Here is a 17,562-nt window from a genome sequence, read left to right as displayed (position 1 = left end):
ATGAATCAAAAAAAAAATTTAAAACATTGGTAACATTCTCTAGGTAAAACTATAAGTTATATTAAATTTGATGGGTTGCTTTTGAATTATAATGTACATACCTACACAACCATTTTTTGATGTGGGTACCTATATTAAAAATATTTAACCAAAAATAAATTACTTTATTTGGATACCTCCTACTCAATTTTTTAAATATTTAAACAAATAGATAATTTTATTTAATTTAAGGTTTGTGTTTTCATTATTATTCATTTTGAATATTTTCACGATAAAGGCGTGGTAAATAACCTTTTGTTTTCCTAAATGTTATTATAAAAAGAATCGTCTTTGTGCGTTTACGCGTGGATAATCGTTTTCGTATAATCTGTTGTTTGTAAGACATAATACCTCTTCATCCAATCTATAGCTTTCAATTAGCATAAATTACTCCATTTTTTGTGTCTTAAATCCACTATACCTATTATAGTCTACAGAATGTTAAATGTTGGTTTTTATTTTACACCTGGATGTAATCTTTTAGATGTCTTCTTCGTATACGTCATTGGAGGACACATACACCCACCCACACACATCCCACATTAATTATATATTTTTAAAATGTCAAAGTTGCTCAACGCCAGTATGTGATTCATTTAAGTTTATATCAGAAGATTTGCAGTTATTCGAATTAACAATGCAATGTGTCCCCGAGGCACTGTTTTATAAGTTTTTCTCGGTCAAGAACGAGAATGTTTTATTATCATAATATTATTTTGTAACCATTATATTATTATCCTTATTCTTTATTCTTTATAATATACAATTATTATTTGTTATTCTCCAAGCATTCCCTACGGAAAATTTATCATCTCAGAATGTTTAATAATTTTAATTAAATCAAATGCACCTACTCGCCTACTATTATTAAATATTATTATATTCAATTCAAAATAAACGAAAATATTTTTCTAAAAATACGATAATTTTATATTTGTTTGGAAAATGTATGAACGGAATTTTAAGCTTATTTGTGCTATATGCATCATTGCCATAGACTTAATTTTGATAAAAAAAAAAATATATGATTTCATTTGGTACTTGTCACGCATATTATGATGCCGAAATAGGTGTTAATTGTTTATACTAGTTTTTCATTATTTTTTAATAGCAGTTCAGCTTAAAGTTGAGGTGTCGTATAGCATGCATACATTATGTGCTCTAAATCTATCAACCAGTTTAGGTTTGGCGGTACAAACAGTTAACCATTTATTTAAAATAAAGAGAAAAAGACAAAATATATTATAGGGACTTATCAGTATCTACTACAAGAATTATTTGTACGGTGATTTTCTCGCTGTGCGACCCACCGACCACCGAAGTTGATTACAAACTGATAACTCGTCAGACAAAGTTCGTACATAATGTTGTAATCGATAATCGGTATTGTAATAAGTAATAACCAATAACTAGCAATAGGCTAGGGGGCTATATATGCATTTGCATGTTTTTTTCCAAATTGATGAAGTCCAAATTGATTGGTTGTCAGATTTGTCCACGATTTTGCTTATTCTCGTTTAAATAGAACAATTTTTTTGCATAATATTTTGAACATAATGCATTTTATAATTGCATATTTATAGATTTTTGAGTTTTTGATTTTTTAAACTTATTTTTTTAAATTTTTATAATTTATTAATAATTTTAAATGGCATTTATTTCACAAAATTGATAGTTTTTTGCTTATCCTCGTCGGTAATAACCATCCAGTCAGTATAACCGATATATTTACTGGAATTATTGTATCGTATATTCCGACGTTATAGACGATCGAAAAAAAGAATTACATGCCGTTGTCACGAATAACATAAATAATGACGGAAAATTAGGCCAGTAATGCGTCAACAAATATCATTAGACGTCTTTGTAGTATTTGACGTTTTTTATGTATTTTCGTGACAAAGTGTTCTGAACGTTGGTGAACATTTTTAGAAATATTAATAAAACAACAAAATAAGTTTGTTTAATTGTTAAAAAAAAAGAAAAGAATAACAGGTATATGTATAAAAGTAACGCGTGTGGGGCAGTACGCCAAAATAAAAGGCGGGAAAGTCTACTGGGACATGCGCTCCGAAATTGAAAGTAACGAGTTTTGTTGTATAATAATATTGTGAAACAACAGGGCCTTTGTGTACAGACATATAAAAACTAATAATAATTTTAAACCAATGACCTAACCGCGAAAATATGTACAGGCTACATTGTTTTATCACTTTTATCCTATACATGTGTCATTTATAAACATTTTTTTTTGTTTTATATAGAATATTATTAAGTTTACCATTTTAATTAAAATGATATAATATTATAAAATACAATTTTAATTTGAATAATAATAATAATAACGTTATTATGATAACCAATATACAATTTTTAATGAAAAAATATTCCTTGTTACCTAGTTATTTTGGCTAATGTTAAAGGCGTTTAAGTAACTTACATGATTTAATATATAAATCAAAGATGCCAAAATCTGTATTATTATTATTGTCCATTTTAGATTCTGAGAAAAGCGTAGCAATATTAATTTAAGCGAAGTATACATTTATATGTTTCAGAATGTCTAGGAGGAGTATACATTTTAGGCATTAGAACATAAATATAATTATGCGACCGTTTTATCGTTGTTAATATTTATTGAACGTATAAGTCAAAACTGACGTGTTCGGCAATAACTCGAATAATAATTTTAGCTCCACCTACAAATAGTGCACTCAAAATAATATCTTACTATAGCAAACACAATGAATAAATATTATCATTCTTGTAAATGGGCTGTGTAACGTTTTCAAAATATTACATGAAGTATACTGTATTACTAATTGAAAACTACTAGTAAATAAGACTCACTCACTATAATTTATACGTCGGTACTACGCACTTTAAGGTTCTTTAAAAATATCGATCTTAAAAATACATTGGGAACTTGGCCATTAGTATATTTACATTAAAGAAATTACATCAAGCTTATTTTAAATTGTACAATTTTTTTTAGTATTTTTGGTTGGGTTTGATTGGTTTCCTCAGAGATTGTAAGGTTCAAGTTGTTGTCATTTTGAGAAACATGTAGATAGTTATAAATTATAATCACTAATTTATACGTAGGTAGTACACTCTGCAGGATTTATGTTTATGGATTACAAAAATAACAAGTTCAATGTTGTACACACTATTGTAGGTTTAAAGGTTTAGAAGATAAGTCTTATTTGTGAAAAAGTCGCTTAGAACAATTATAACTAGAATTAATGCAAATATTTATTTTATTTGCACAGTACAACTAAATATGACAATGATAATTTTTCTGCCATGATCTGCAATTGCACTTTTGTTTATAATGTCCACACCACTATTATAATAATAATAATTGATAATATGATATATTTATCTCTACCTATCTATATTATGTATATCACCATCACGCCGAGGATTCGGTCGACAGGTAGTCGACAACGGTGACACGGTTCCGGCGGTCCCCGCGGGACCGTGGCTGACATATTGTAGTCGACAAATGTTATATTGTGTATCTTTACTGTTCAGTGGTCTAATCGGTTTTAGACGCACTGTTTTGATTTTTATATTATGCGGTTGTTCTGTTAAACGTTTTTTTTAACGGTGTATTAGAAATTCGTTTTCGTTTATTTTTAGGTAGCAAAGTAATTGTGGTTTTTCCCAGGAAATCATCGTCAACTCAGTAACGATTGTTTCAGTGGTGAAAATCTGGGGTTAGGGAAGCTAGAGGGGGCTTAGTCCACCCCAAAAGTCCGTCAAGCCCCCTCCGTTCTTAGTTTTGTAGGATCGAAGACCTCCCGCTTACATTGATGCTAATAATGTTAGCCCCCCCCTTTTAATGGATTTTAATGGATTTCCTCCTACGGATTGTTTATGCTTATACTATAACTATTATCATATTATATTATAAACATTATTCTTTTAATATATAGTTATTTAGTTATTAATGTTATTATAATATTATGTTTAATTTTCGTAATTATTTTTCTTATTTATAAACGAAAATAATACGAGGAATTCACATACTAATATTATTTGGTATGTACAATCGTATGAATATTAAATATTACTCATTGCTACAGGCAGACTTGGGTAAAATACTTTTAAAAAGTATTTCAAGTACATATTCCGAATACTTAAAAAAAAAGTATTCAGAATATGTATTCGAATACTTTATGATAATAATATTCCTAAGTATTTAGAATACTTCACAAAAAGTATTCCAAATATTTTTCGAATACTTTTTTTTAGTAAATTTAGATTTCAATAGTAAAAATATTACTTTTTAAATTCTGTGTTTATAAATGAACATTATTATAATCTTGATAAAGCACACCTATCTGGCTATCTATAATCTATTAGTTATAAAATATTATATTAAAATTAATATTGGATGTTAAAAAAATATTCCGAATACTGTACTCAGAATACTTGTAAAAAGTATTCAAAATAGGTACCGTATTGAATACTTTCAAAAAAAAATATTTAAAAAGTATTCGGAATACTACCCAAGTCTGGCTACAGGTACAAAATACTTGTGCATTTAATTATTATATTGTACCTATATTCATCATCCAAAATATACTAAATAATAATATCAAATGGGTATGCAGCGATTAATTGACCATATCGCTCTGGAGGACGACGTGACGAAAACCCTAACATGTAGAGTCTACATTGTAGACGACCAACGTAATCGCTGGAGCAATAATTATTACGAGCGGATTCCGGGAAACGCGCGTCAAATACTACGAGGTACTCAACAAGATAGGTAATCATAATATGGTCGAAAAAAAGGTGGGGGGAGGGTGGTTTCAACCAACTAGTCGAGCTAATGATAAAATCCGCCTAAGTACATTCTACCTCTATATATGTATAATAGAAGTGCTCATATCATATTATTATATTATAATGTGTGGAAACAACTACCGTCCGTGAACAACGAAATGGTCGGCGAGCGTATGTGGCTTTGTCGGCAATTAATGATACAATATAGGTAAACTTACCATAATATCTGTATGGACTAACAGGGTATTATAATTTATAGTAGGTAGGTACTACTGCACTACGTTACACGCGTTTATAATATAATATTATTATCATTATTACTATGCGGTGCGACGGCTACCTAGTACCTGGCTATATATATCATAACACTGATACCCTATAATTATTATAGCTGCAGCCATAGTAGTGGTTATGGTTTAGCCCAGTAAATTAATTATCTATTATCTAATGAGAAAACATTTTTTTTTCCCGCCAATACGAAAATGCGCGTCTGGACCGCGCGGTTATCATACCTGGACCATGTTTGGTAAATCTCCTGCGGCAATCCGGACAACAGCAGCAGCAGGTCGGACACGGCAAGACTGAACAGATAGTAATTGGTAGCCGTGTGCATGTACTTGTTTCGGGCGATCACTATACATGTGCTCACGTTGCCCACGATCCCCGTGGCCAATATCAGAGTGTAGATGAGCGTCACGGGCACGACGACCGGTAGCGGGTCTCTCCTCGGGCCCCACGGGCCCCATGGATCATCGTGTCGACTGTAATTGTTGCCGTCGCTATATTTAAAACCAGAAACACGGTTAGACAATCAAACTCGATATTATATTGTTATACATTATAATTGTACTATTTTGTTGCTCACATTGAAACAGATGGAAAAGGACTCAATAACACATACTCGTATAACACATGTTTTAATTAGTAACTTTTATGAACAAGATAAATTATTAACATTTGACAATCGCATTATTGGACAGTGCAGAACAGAGAAACACTTACTTACTGCAAGTGTGTTGTATGCTAAGGCTTATAAACTAATGGACTGCGTTTTCCTCACCCCCTAACCTCCTAGGCCACACGGGGTGGCGTCGAAATGGAGCGAGTGAGCGAGAACTATATTTGGGGGGATGGAGGAGAATAATCACTAAAATTATTTACTCCATGAAAATATTTCGTTATCGTATTAAGATTTTGTGCTATGTATTCATGAAATTATAATTAATATAGCACCTACTTAAATATTAAGTTTTGTTTCTACATTCTAGTTCCATTCTTTCTACTTTATTCAACTTAATTTATTTCGTTTCATATGATATATTCATAGAAGACAGGTATTGTTGAATGGTGAATATTATTTAATCTACAATCTAGTTTTTTATACATATTTTATTAAATGAAAACAACAAATATATTGTGGTAATTAGTTCATTATTGATGTTGAAACAAAATTATTTTAGTTATGTGTGATCTCAATCTTTTTTTAGGTTGACGTAGTTGATTATTATAATAATTAAATCTAATTTTAATGCATTTTTATATGATACATTTAACAACTTGTAAGAAATGGTGGTTGTCATAAAATATGAGTATTTAAACATGGAAATAATTTATTGATATTTATTTCAAACATGATTTTTATTATTAAAAAATCTATTAGGTTTTCTAAATGTTTAGTGACGACGTGACGTCGTTAATTCTAGACACAAATATTTTTTTACTTTTATTACAAATGTATATGACATCAGCTGATGGTTTTATTAGTCCTCCTCTATTTTTTTATGTCAATGAGTGCATGTTGCTTAGATTTATCTTCAAAAGCATCACAACAGATGTGACAATTCGCCCGCCGCAGCGAAGAGGGTCGTATCTCGGTTTTCACAATTTTTTTTTCAAGTTGTCTTAACTGTTTTTGTGTAGTTCCCGTGAAGACGGTAGTAACTGCAATTTAATACGAGGCAATCGCGGCAGCTCGGAGGATCGGGTTATCACTATATAACTAGCTCGTTTTTTTTTTAAATTTCAAATGTTCTTTAAAATATTATACCAAATCATATTTCATCTTTTAAATTAACTTCTGCATTGGTGTCCGCTTAATACAGTTGTACGTGTTCTTTAAATATTTTATTGTAATTATTATGGAGAAGTCGTGTTCTCATTGTAAATTCACTACAAAATTTCAATCTAACTTAATTTGACATCAAAAAAATGCACTTAGAGTGATAGAAACACAATTCAAATGTGAATACTGTCCATATGCTACCAACTCCAATTATAATATGCAACGCAATCGATCTCGTTTTGCTTGTAATAACAAGAATAATTGTAAACAGAGAATAATTTGTCCTGTTTGTGGATAAAAATATGAGCTAAGAAATGAGCTGAGGCAAAATATCGTAACCGATCATAATGAGACTGTTGAGGAAGAAAATCTTGTTTTTGAATCTGACAGTGGTAAATATTAGCGAAAACATTAATATAAAAATAGGTAGATGCAATCATAAACTACAATTTATTAACTACAATAATTTTACTATCAATAATAAATTTAATTTATGTTTTTAAAATTTTGAACAAAAATATAATATAAGATGTTATATATTACAAGTTCCAAACAATCTTGATTAAATTTACCAGTATATAGAACGCAATTAATATCTTTTGTTGGATTTAAAGAAGTATGGAGCATTTGTAATCTATAAATTTACCAACCTTTGATAGTTTGATGAAATTCATAATTTAGTTTTATCGAATTTTTATACTTATAAATAACCTTCATATTTATAAATTATTCAAGTGATTTAATTAGTATTGTTATAGACAAAATAAATGGATACTCAAAACTCAATACATATATAAAACACTTCCTTATATTTCATTTAAATAAAACATACAAAATTAAAAAAACAAACACATTTGAAAACACACCGAACGCACTCGCAAGGCTTTCGAGACAGACTGACTACTAAACTGTTAGTAGCGAAGAGAGTAGCCTCGCTCCCAGTGCTGCCATCTACTAACTATAGATAACATTCGGGTATCTTGACAATTAAGGGTCCCCACTTAATATTAACATTTCCATCAATTTAAAAAAAAACAAATTTTCATTAAACTCTTAACATAACAATATTACAATATTTATATAACCTAGTGAGTAGTAACAATTAAGACAGTTCTTTCTGTTCATAGTGATTATATTTACATCTGGTATGTTGCATGCCACCCTGGTGGTCTTCTATCTCTTTTGGATTTTTCCACTTGCTGGTGATTTGTGGTTGATTCTTCTTGTTGGTCTTCCTCCTCCTCCGTTGGTATTGACTCGGTCTCATTTGGTTCCTCTTCATCCTCTGGAATATTGTAACCCTTGATATGTGTCACATGAACAGTGGTCGAGTAACACCTCTTATCCTCAGTATGTAGTTCGGACACTCTATATACATCATTTGGTAGCACCTTAGTGATCACCAATGGTCCTCGATACTTCACTTGTAGCTTAGTTGATTCTCCTGTAGCTTCAGTAGGTCGGCGGATGAACACCACGTCTCCGACTTGATATTGCACTGGTTTGACATGTTTAGAATCATATCTTAGTTTCCACATGTCATGTTCTCTGGCTATGCGCTCTCTTACTTTGGCTTGAATCTGTGTACTTGAGTCCCACGTCTCAACTGTTGTAGCGTGGCGCAACGTTCCATTTTTAAAACTAGGATAATATCCGTAAAGTACATGAAATGGGGTATCACCTATTGTTTTGTTATGCGCGTTGTTTAAATGACACTCTATATCCTTGACTGTTTTATCCCAGGTTCTGTTGTTCTCCATCGTTGATTGCATAACTGGAACTAGTGTACTGTTTACACGTTCCACCTGACCATTCGACTGTGGATGTCTCACCGAATTTAGTATGTGTCTCACACCATACTGTGTACAGAAAGCGTCAAATGCTTTAGATGTAAATGCTGTCCCTCTGTCACTAATTATTTGTTTCGGTATACCAAACGTCACTATAAATTGTTGAAGGCTATGGATCACTCCCTCTGTCCCGCAACTTTTGACTGGAAATAACTGCACATACTTTATTAAATTATCAATTAACACTAAGATATAACTGTTTCCCTTTGTTGATTTGATAAAGGGCCCTACGTGGTCTATATTAAATATCTCGAACGGACGCTTACCCGGTTTTATGGGGTGCAGCTCACCTGGTTGTCTTCCTCGAGGTATTTTGGTTAACACACACTCAGGACAGCACCTGATATGCACCTGCACATACCGACGCATCCGTGAAAAATAGTAACGCTCTTTGATTTTGTTCACAGTTCGGTCTACTGCAAAGTGACCTGCTAGATCATGAAATCTTATGACTATTCCTTTTCTCATAGCATTGGGTACTACTCACAGCTGTCTAGCTTCACCTTCGACGATAACTGTTCTATATAATATCCCCTTTTCCATGTGATAGTTTTTAACAATTTCATTATCAACTGCAGAACGTCCCGACGGTTCTCGACTAAGAATCTCCATTATTCCCTTAAGTCTGGTGTCGGTGCGTTGCATTGATATCACCTGCTCTTCTTCGGTCATTGTGATAAACACCTCTAAATGTTCATCCAATAGTTCTGTTTCTGTATCTTGAGACATACTAGCTGGGGCCCGACTAAGAGCATCAATATGATTCATTTTCGCACCTGGGCGATGCTTGATGTCAAAGTTATATTCACTCAACAATGTTGCCCATCGTGCTATCTGTGGATTCAGGGTTTTCTGAGTGTTGAGGTGAACGATTGCTTGGCAATCTGTAATCACTAAGAACTTAATTCCGATCAGGTATGGTCATAGTCTACTCATACTCCATACTACAGCCATCAATTCTTGCTTACTCGAGTGGTAGTTCCGTTCTGCTGAAGTTGTCTTCTTAGATACCGCGTGTACTAAATGTAATTTTTTATCTCTGCCTCGTTGTAGTAACATCCCGCTTAGACCCATACTACTTGCATCGCAGTGTAGTTCCGTTTCTGCACTTGGGTTAAACACTTGAAATACAGGCTTGCTGATCAACCTGTTCTTCAGTTCATTGAACGCTGCTTCTTGTGTCGTTGTCCACTCAAATGACACACTATCCTTTAGTAAATCGCTCATAGGTTGTGCTAGCATCGCATAATGTGGTATAAATCTTCGGAAGAACCCACACAAACTGAGGAACCGACGTACTTCATGTTTGTTATTCGGCTTTGGGAACTCCTTAACTGCCACAATCTTTTGTTCTCCTGGCCGTACGCCTTCAACTGACAGCATGAACCCGAGATATGTTACCTCTGGATAGCCAAAGTAACACTTACTTAACTTGAGTGTTAATTTTGCCCCTTTCAGTGCATCCAGCACTTGTTGCAATCGATGTAACATATCCTTAAACGATGTAGATGGTATAAGAATGTCATCAAGATACCACATTGCTACCTTGTCCTTCAAAGGGTGCAGGACTCGTTGCATCAACCTCGAAAACTCATATGGGGCGTTGATTAGGCCAAACACCATTCTCTCGAATTGTCCAGATTCACTGGGTGTGATGAATGCTGTCTTTTCTTTTGCCGCTTCAGTAAGTGGAACTTGGAGGTATCCTGACGCAAGATCCAAAGTCGTAAACATTTTGGCACCATGCAGCTGCTCAAGATGTTCATCCAGATTAGGAGTTGGGAATACCTTACGCACAGTTTGTGAATTTAACTTCCGGTAGTCCACAACAAGTCTAGCGTCACCATCCTTTTTACTGACCAATAGCACAGGTGACGCGTATGAAGATTTAGTTTCGGTTACTATGCCCTCGTCCTTCCACTCACGTACTATACGACTTATAGTTTCGCGTTCCGAAGCACTGGCACGATACGGTTTGCACACCACCGGTTGTCCGTTGTCGACTATGTCCATCTGGATCTCTGTGGTACAGCCCAGTTCACCTAAATTAAACGCAAAACAACAACGATAATCATTTAATAATTTAACCAGTTCATTCACTTCCTCCTGATTGAAGTCTGGACCATGCTGCACCATTTTTGCAGTTATTGGTGTTCTCGGTGCAATAATTGATTGTCTTGTCGGATGTTGTTCACGCAGTACCCCAACATGATCGCCGCGGTGTAACCTCAACTCGCTTTCACCATCATTTATAATCATTACTTCGATTGTTTCATTGTCAGCAAGTACTTCTACTACCTTGGCACTCTCCGCTGGCATTATCTCGGTTTCACATTTTATTCTCACAGCATGTCGATGTATTATCTGTCCTGGAACATCAGTTTCTTGATACGGAAATTTCATACCATAGCCGAAGATCAGCTGATCGCTCGTCTTAATAAAGGTGACGTTATCCAATTCGGTAAAGGATCGTCCGATTATTATGTCGTATTGTTGTAATTCATCATTAACTACGACCAACTTGACATGTTCCTTCACTTCATCAACACATATGTTCGCTTCAGTTTCGCCTTTACTAATTACCGGTTGAGCTTTACCATATACCCACATGTTTATTTTCTTGGTGTTGATTGTCAGACCAAATCGTTCAGCAATAGATTTCTTTATTATTGAAACCGCACTACCTGTATCCACCAATCCGTGTATCAGGTCTTTATGATCATTTATTCGTACTTCCTTAATATAAAGTACTGCACTATTCTTTGGTCGAGTACTGACTAAATTAACATCAGTTTTTCCGCTTTGACAGTACTTACTACTGTGCCCTTCTTGCTTACATTTACCGCACTTAAATGGTTTACGTGGTTGAGTGCAGTCTCGGGCCACGTGTCCAAACATTTGACAATTATAGCAGCGAGGACCGTCACGTGGGGGTACGGTGTCTACCGATTTACTGACTCCCCTGGGCTTCGTCGACGCTTGTTCCTTCTCAGTTATAGGTTTTGGACCTTTTTTTGGTTGTGACGTGTTGCGAAACCTCTCACTTCGGTTGAGATCCACGTCGTTGAACATTCGGATATCAGCCAATAATTCAGTCTCAAGTGTGTGTCCATTGCTAAGTAATGCGGATGATAATTCGCGCGAATATAGTCCAACACAAATCATTTTCTTTATCTCTATGGCTGATAATCCTAATCGCCTACACATTCTGACCTTGTCATGGAAGTACGCAAATACCGTTTCATCCCGTTTTTGTACTCGTTCATTCATTCTCTTCCAGGTCTCGGTTACACTTTCTTTACTAGTGAATGTTTCTTCAAACGCAGTCGTAAACTTCGCAAAACTATCTAACTCACTCATATGACTTAAATACCAATTTTTGGCGGCTCCATCCAAATGCGAGCGACCAGTTTCCAGTGTGCATGTATCAGACCATTTGTTTATTAATGCAACGGCTTTAAGCGCGTTAAGCCATTCCTTAGCTACGTCAGTATCACCGGTTTCTCCATTAAATACTGGTACCGTTTGCGAAATGATTGGTAGCATCGGTGAAGACTGTTGTGTCACGCTTCTCTGATCCATCAACTTATTAATGATTTTGTCCATCTGCTCTTCTCGCAGCCTGTTCTGCTCAAGAAGCGCACGCACAAGTTGGTTCGCATTGAACTCCTCCCCGTTCGGGTTGTTTGGATCGCTATTCCCCATTGTATTGTTTTCGAAAATATCACAGATCACAATTCTCTACGCGATGACGATACACACACGCGGTTTGTTTACTTATCATTTATCTCTATCTTCTTGATTACACAACAACTTATGATACCGCAATCATTACGTTCTCTAACGTTATCAGGTTGACGGTTAGTGGTTAACGTTACTCTACTTTGAGGTTATGTTCGTAACTAGATGCTAGAACCTCGTGACTCGGCGGTTCGAACACACTCGACTTTAGGCGGATTTACGGTCAAATCCCACTTCTGAAATGTTATAGACAAAATAAATGGATACTCAAAACTCAATACATATATAAAACACTTCCTTATATTTCATTTCAATAAAACATACAAAATTAAAAAAACAAACACATTTGAAAACACACCGAACGCACTCGCAAGGCTTTCGAGACAGACTGACTACTAAACTGTTAGTAGCGAAGAGAGTAGCCTCGCTCCCAGTGCTGCCATCTACTAACTATAGATAACAGTATCTAATCAGTATTTTTTAATGAACGTTTAATAGATTGCAATCCAGGAATTTTTGAAGAATTAAATATATCGAATAAATTATCCATATGATTAATAAAATCTATAGTGAATTGAGCAGGATGTAACATTTTGGAAACTAAGATTGTGGAAATTCCAGCTGCTACACTCTCACCAAAAACTTGAGCAGACGTAAGTGAATAAACTTTATCTGATAAGGGAATTGACAATCTATCAATCCAAACCCTACCAACAATAGGTGGACCATCTCGTTTGATTCTATATAATTTCAACACTTGGACAACATCGTCTTTAAATAATACTTCCACTTTTAAAAACCCTATACTACTTGGTCTCTTAAGGAGTCGTCCAAATTTACTCCAAATTCACAAAATTGTGAAAGTTTTTTCAGAGATGTAACAAACTGGTATATCGTTTCATCAGATCCTTGCTTCCTCTCTTTCAATTTATAATGTTCAGTCAGCAAATTCAGTTTAGATTAATATAAAGTGACAACAATTCCTTTAATGAGTCATAACCTTTGTCGATAGGTTTACTTGGTATACACAGGTCTCTTATAAATGAGTAGCCGTCGTTACATAAAAATGTAAGAATCATCATTTTTTTTTATGCGCGTTTTTCTCATTCAATAACACAAATAATTTGAATCTTTTTATTCATGCACTAAAATCATCATCTTTAATATTGAATTCTAAAATCTGATCAGTTGGCCCTATGCTAATGTTCCGGCTAGATACACTCCCATCACCACTGTTATTTTCAGACTTCTTGACCTGTTCACAGAATCTTGCAATATGTTTTTCATAAAAAAGAAAAATGACTCACGTGGTTTTACACCCCTTCATCGCCAATGTATGATATTAGGAGAAACGCACAAGTTAACAACAAGGAGGTTTTGATACGAATGATTGTTTATTGTAGATTTTAAGGTTATATAAGAAAATTATTACACATGAACAACAGTTGCTTAAGTGAATATTATTGTATGGTGACAATGCGTGGGGTATGTGTTTCTGCCGTGTAAGCTATACGTGACTACTGACTAGCACTGCGGTGAATAAAGTATTTGGCATTATAGCTCTGTAAGTTTTTTTATAATGCTTCAATTGATATGTTGTTATATTGTTTTGTTGTTTTCAACCAAATCATTACTTTATTTGTGGACCAGTCAAGCACACACTATCATCGATATATAGGTATATATTGAATTTTAAATGATTAATAATATTTTATAATTTGAAACAGTTGAAACAACAAAAATATAAGCGAAACGAACATTCGTAAAATCAGCGAATTTTCAAAATTAAAAACATGACAAAATATAGAAGTATGTGCAATAATAGCGACTCTTTATAACTATGTAGTAACTAACAAGAGTGTCATAATACAAATCCTTAAAATAGGGCGATTTTTTTATCAAACAACACTCATTATTTCAAAAAGTATTGACTTTTTTTCCAAACTGTAGATTTACCCTATTCTAGAATCGTATACATTTTTTTGCATTTTTCACCTTTATATTTATTAGGCACCATGTGCATAATTATCACCGTGTATGTAATTATTACAGTCAAGCTCTTCTATGAGGTTATTTTTGAGGTTATGAATTTATGAGTGCTTGACTGAGTAGGTATATAAATTAAATAATATGATTTATCTAGGATACGTATCCCTACTGTCTCTTACCGGTCACAGTGTATTTTTTTTCTCTTCTATACAAGCTGTATCCCCGAGACGATCGTGACATTTTTCACATCCACTTCATGTACTGAATATCATTATCAATTTAACGCGTAAGAGCACATTTTCCCCTTTTTAATTTATTCCTATATAGGTAATGTTCCCTACAAAAGCGTTCAACATATTATTCCTCCCGTCAACAAACCACACATTTTATCTTATTTTCCTTCAACAGTATTATATTACAACAATAATTATCTAAACTTTTTTCAAATCATAATTTCGTCATTTTTTATGACATTTTATTAACCTTCAAGGTTATAAATATTGTTTAAAACATCGAAAATATAAAATATCACTGCTGGTTTGTCACGTGCAATTTGCGCTGTATGATTACTATAAAAGTCGCGGCAGACCGAAACTCAGGCTGAAAATAAAATAATATTTATAATATCAATAATATTATAAGTTTGGACATTCCAACTCAGCGTAAAAATAAAAATAATATAAAACACAAAATATCGTGATCGATTGAGTTTACATGGAACGGGTGGCATCACGGTGTAAGTTGAAGTTTTTGATTCAAAACGTGGAATTGCATTTTCATACAACAGTGGGCGTACGTAATGGTTATAATACGTTATACCTACCTATATCTTACAGCTAAAAACATATTGGAAATCAAAGCTTTATCGGACTGTCTCCGTGGAAAGCTACATGCAATGATACTGAAGTACCACATTAATGTGCACATACGTAAAGAGTATATACTATAGACCATCCAAATTCAACTATAATCATTAAAAATTTAACATAATCGCTCACATTATTTAATTTAATTTTATGCTCACGTTTTTAATTTGATGATAAAGCTTTTATATTCAGCTGATATGGTAAAACGTAAAGATAATTAAGTACTCGCAATAACGCCAGTAGAAAATCAGACTTGACTACTTGAGTTTTCACAGCACTTAATCTCTCAACAGAGCGACATAATAAAATAATATTGTTTACTATCCCCAACAGTTTAGGATTTTTTATATTTTATATTTTTTGTTTAAAATGGGAAACAAATTCGAATGAAAGTTATCACATAGGTATATCCTTTAATTCAATCAAAGTCAAAGAGGATAAACTGTAAAACTATAAGAGTAATCTCACGTAAAGCACATAACTTCTGCTACACCAGGCTCCAAGTAATATTTAACTGATGTTGTATTGGATAACATTAATAATATTATACTCTGCAAGTCATCAACATTTGCAATGTTTGATACCGCGATAATTATAATATTTATTCCATTCACAGCCCATGATAAATAATTCGCTGGTGACCGATTAGTAGCACATAATACAGAAAGTCTTGCTTTTGGATGTGAAAAAAGCGTTCCGTGCATAATACTTTTATAATATATTGTATTATAACAATGCATCAAAATCGTGTTTGTACCACCATAAACTGGATTCATACCCGTCACATTTTTGGTTTTTCTACGTGAAAATCTACCACCCTCTTAATCTCTTGCAACATGTACCTACTTGATCTCTGGTAGTAAAATATTCCTCAGTAACATACTAACATCAAAAAGTTTTGTAAGCAATGATTCAAAAATATACGATGCATATCATGCGTATCAATGAATATTTGAAATAACTATAGGTATAGTAGCTGGTATGGCGTTATCATAATAACTTTACATAATTCCTTCTTTTTGAATTTCAATTCTACTCGGATTAGAACCAATTGTTATCTCGAAATTATCCTATTGATGTGAACCTGCCCTGAAATATGCACCATGTTACTCACGGTTGCGTTATTATGCATGGTGCACGTTTATAGTTCATTATACCTATATAGTTTCTTATTTAAAAGGAAAAATAAACGTCAACCAATCGTTGTTAAATTGTTGTGATTTGTCCAATTTTGGAAATTGATAGTAAGTTTATTGTTTAATTGTCTATATATTATTATTTAAAAGACAATTTGTTAAAATGTAAAATACGTTTTATTGAAAACTTATGATTGTCACACTTATTTGTATTGTCGAGGATAACCTCACATTCTTGTTGTGTCATTTATATTTTATCTTATATCTAAACATCTTATCAATTGATTATATTATTATCATTACCCACACATTTATAGTAAAATTATTATAATTTATTTTTATAATAATTATAACATAATATATCATAAGTCATCAACATTCTCTCATAAAGTTCAATTCCCCCTCATTTCAACAGAATATAATATATTATAATATAATATAATAATAATAATCTTAATATAATATATTAAGATATTATCTTAAATTAAATTTAAAGAGTTGCAATTATATATTCAATACCTACGATAATATTAAAAACAATATTTTTTTCAATCTAAATATCATCGTATCCCACTATGTGCACGCATTTGTTTTTATTCTCTCACATTATTTGAAGTTTGAACTATAGTTAAGTAGTGATGACGAACCTATTTAAATGTTTTATTATACAATTGTTTTTACCTAATGTTGTCGCTATAGAAGGTGTTGTTTCTTAAAGTTTCTTCAAACAGCATACTCAAAAATGCAATACGACTGATACATTATTCAAATCACCATCGCACTAGGAATCCTGAAACAGTGTATAATTTTAATAAATAATATATTATCATACTTAATCTTTGTTAATATACATCGTCCGTTATCAATAAAATAGCATTCCCTATTTTTCGGCATCGCGCTTTGACTACTTTGTGTCTTTATCCATGGAGTGTAGTAAACTGTACTACTTATTATTATTATTATTTATTCACATCTAGAAAACCAAATAAATAAATAAAATAACTTTCCATTGTCATTATTAACAACCATAGTCTATAGACCTTAACAACCAAATAGTATATTAGGTACACAATTGCACATAT

General features: G+C 33.0%; 1 protein-coding gene across 2 annotated transcripts in view; it reads right to left on the bottom strand.

The window, feature by feature from the left end:
• The window catches only part of LOC100164962 (pyrokinin-1 receptor), a 39,011-nt gene extending 21,719 nt beyond the window's left edge, over positions 1-17,292 (bottom strand). For both annotated transcript variants that reach the window (XM_016800336.2, XM_003241036.4), the window contains exons 1-2: positions 17,162-17,292; positions 5,349-5,615 (exon numbers count right to left, since the gene is read on the bottom strand). In XM_016800336.2, the coding sequence (XP_016655825.1) occupies positions 5,349-5,615; positions 17,162-17,214 (320 nt within the window). In that variant the 5' untranslated portion in view covers positions 17,215-17,292. The remainder of the gene's footprint in view (positions 1-5,348; positions 5,616-17,161) is intronic.
• Positions 17,293-17,562: the final 270 nt, after the last annotated feature.

Source organism: Acyrthosiphon pisum, chromosome A1, assembly GCF_005508785.2.
Source record: "Acyrthosiphon pisum isolate AL4f chromosome A1, pea_aphid_22Mar2018_4r6ur, whole genome shotgun sequence".
In the NCBI taxonomy this organism is placed as follows: Eukaryota; Metazoa; Arthropoda; class Insecta; order Hemiptera; family Aphididae; genus Acyrthosiphon; species Acyrthosiphon pisum.
This window is presented reverse-complemented; position numbering and strand designations above follow the sequence as displayed.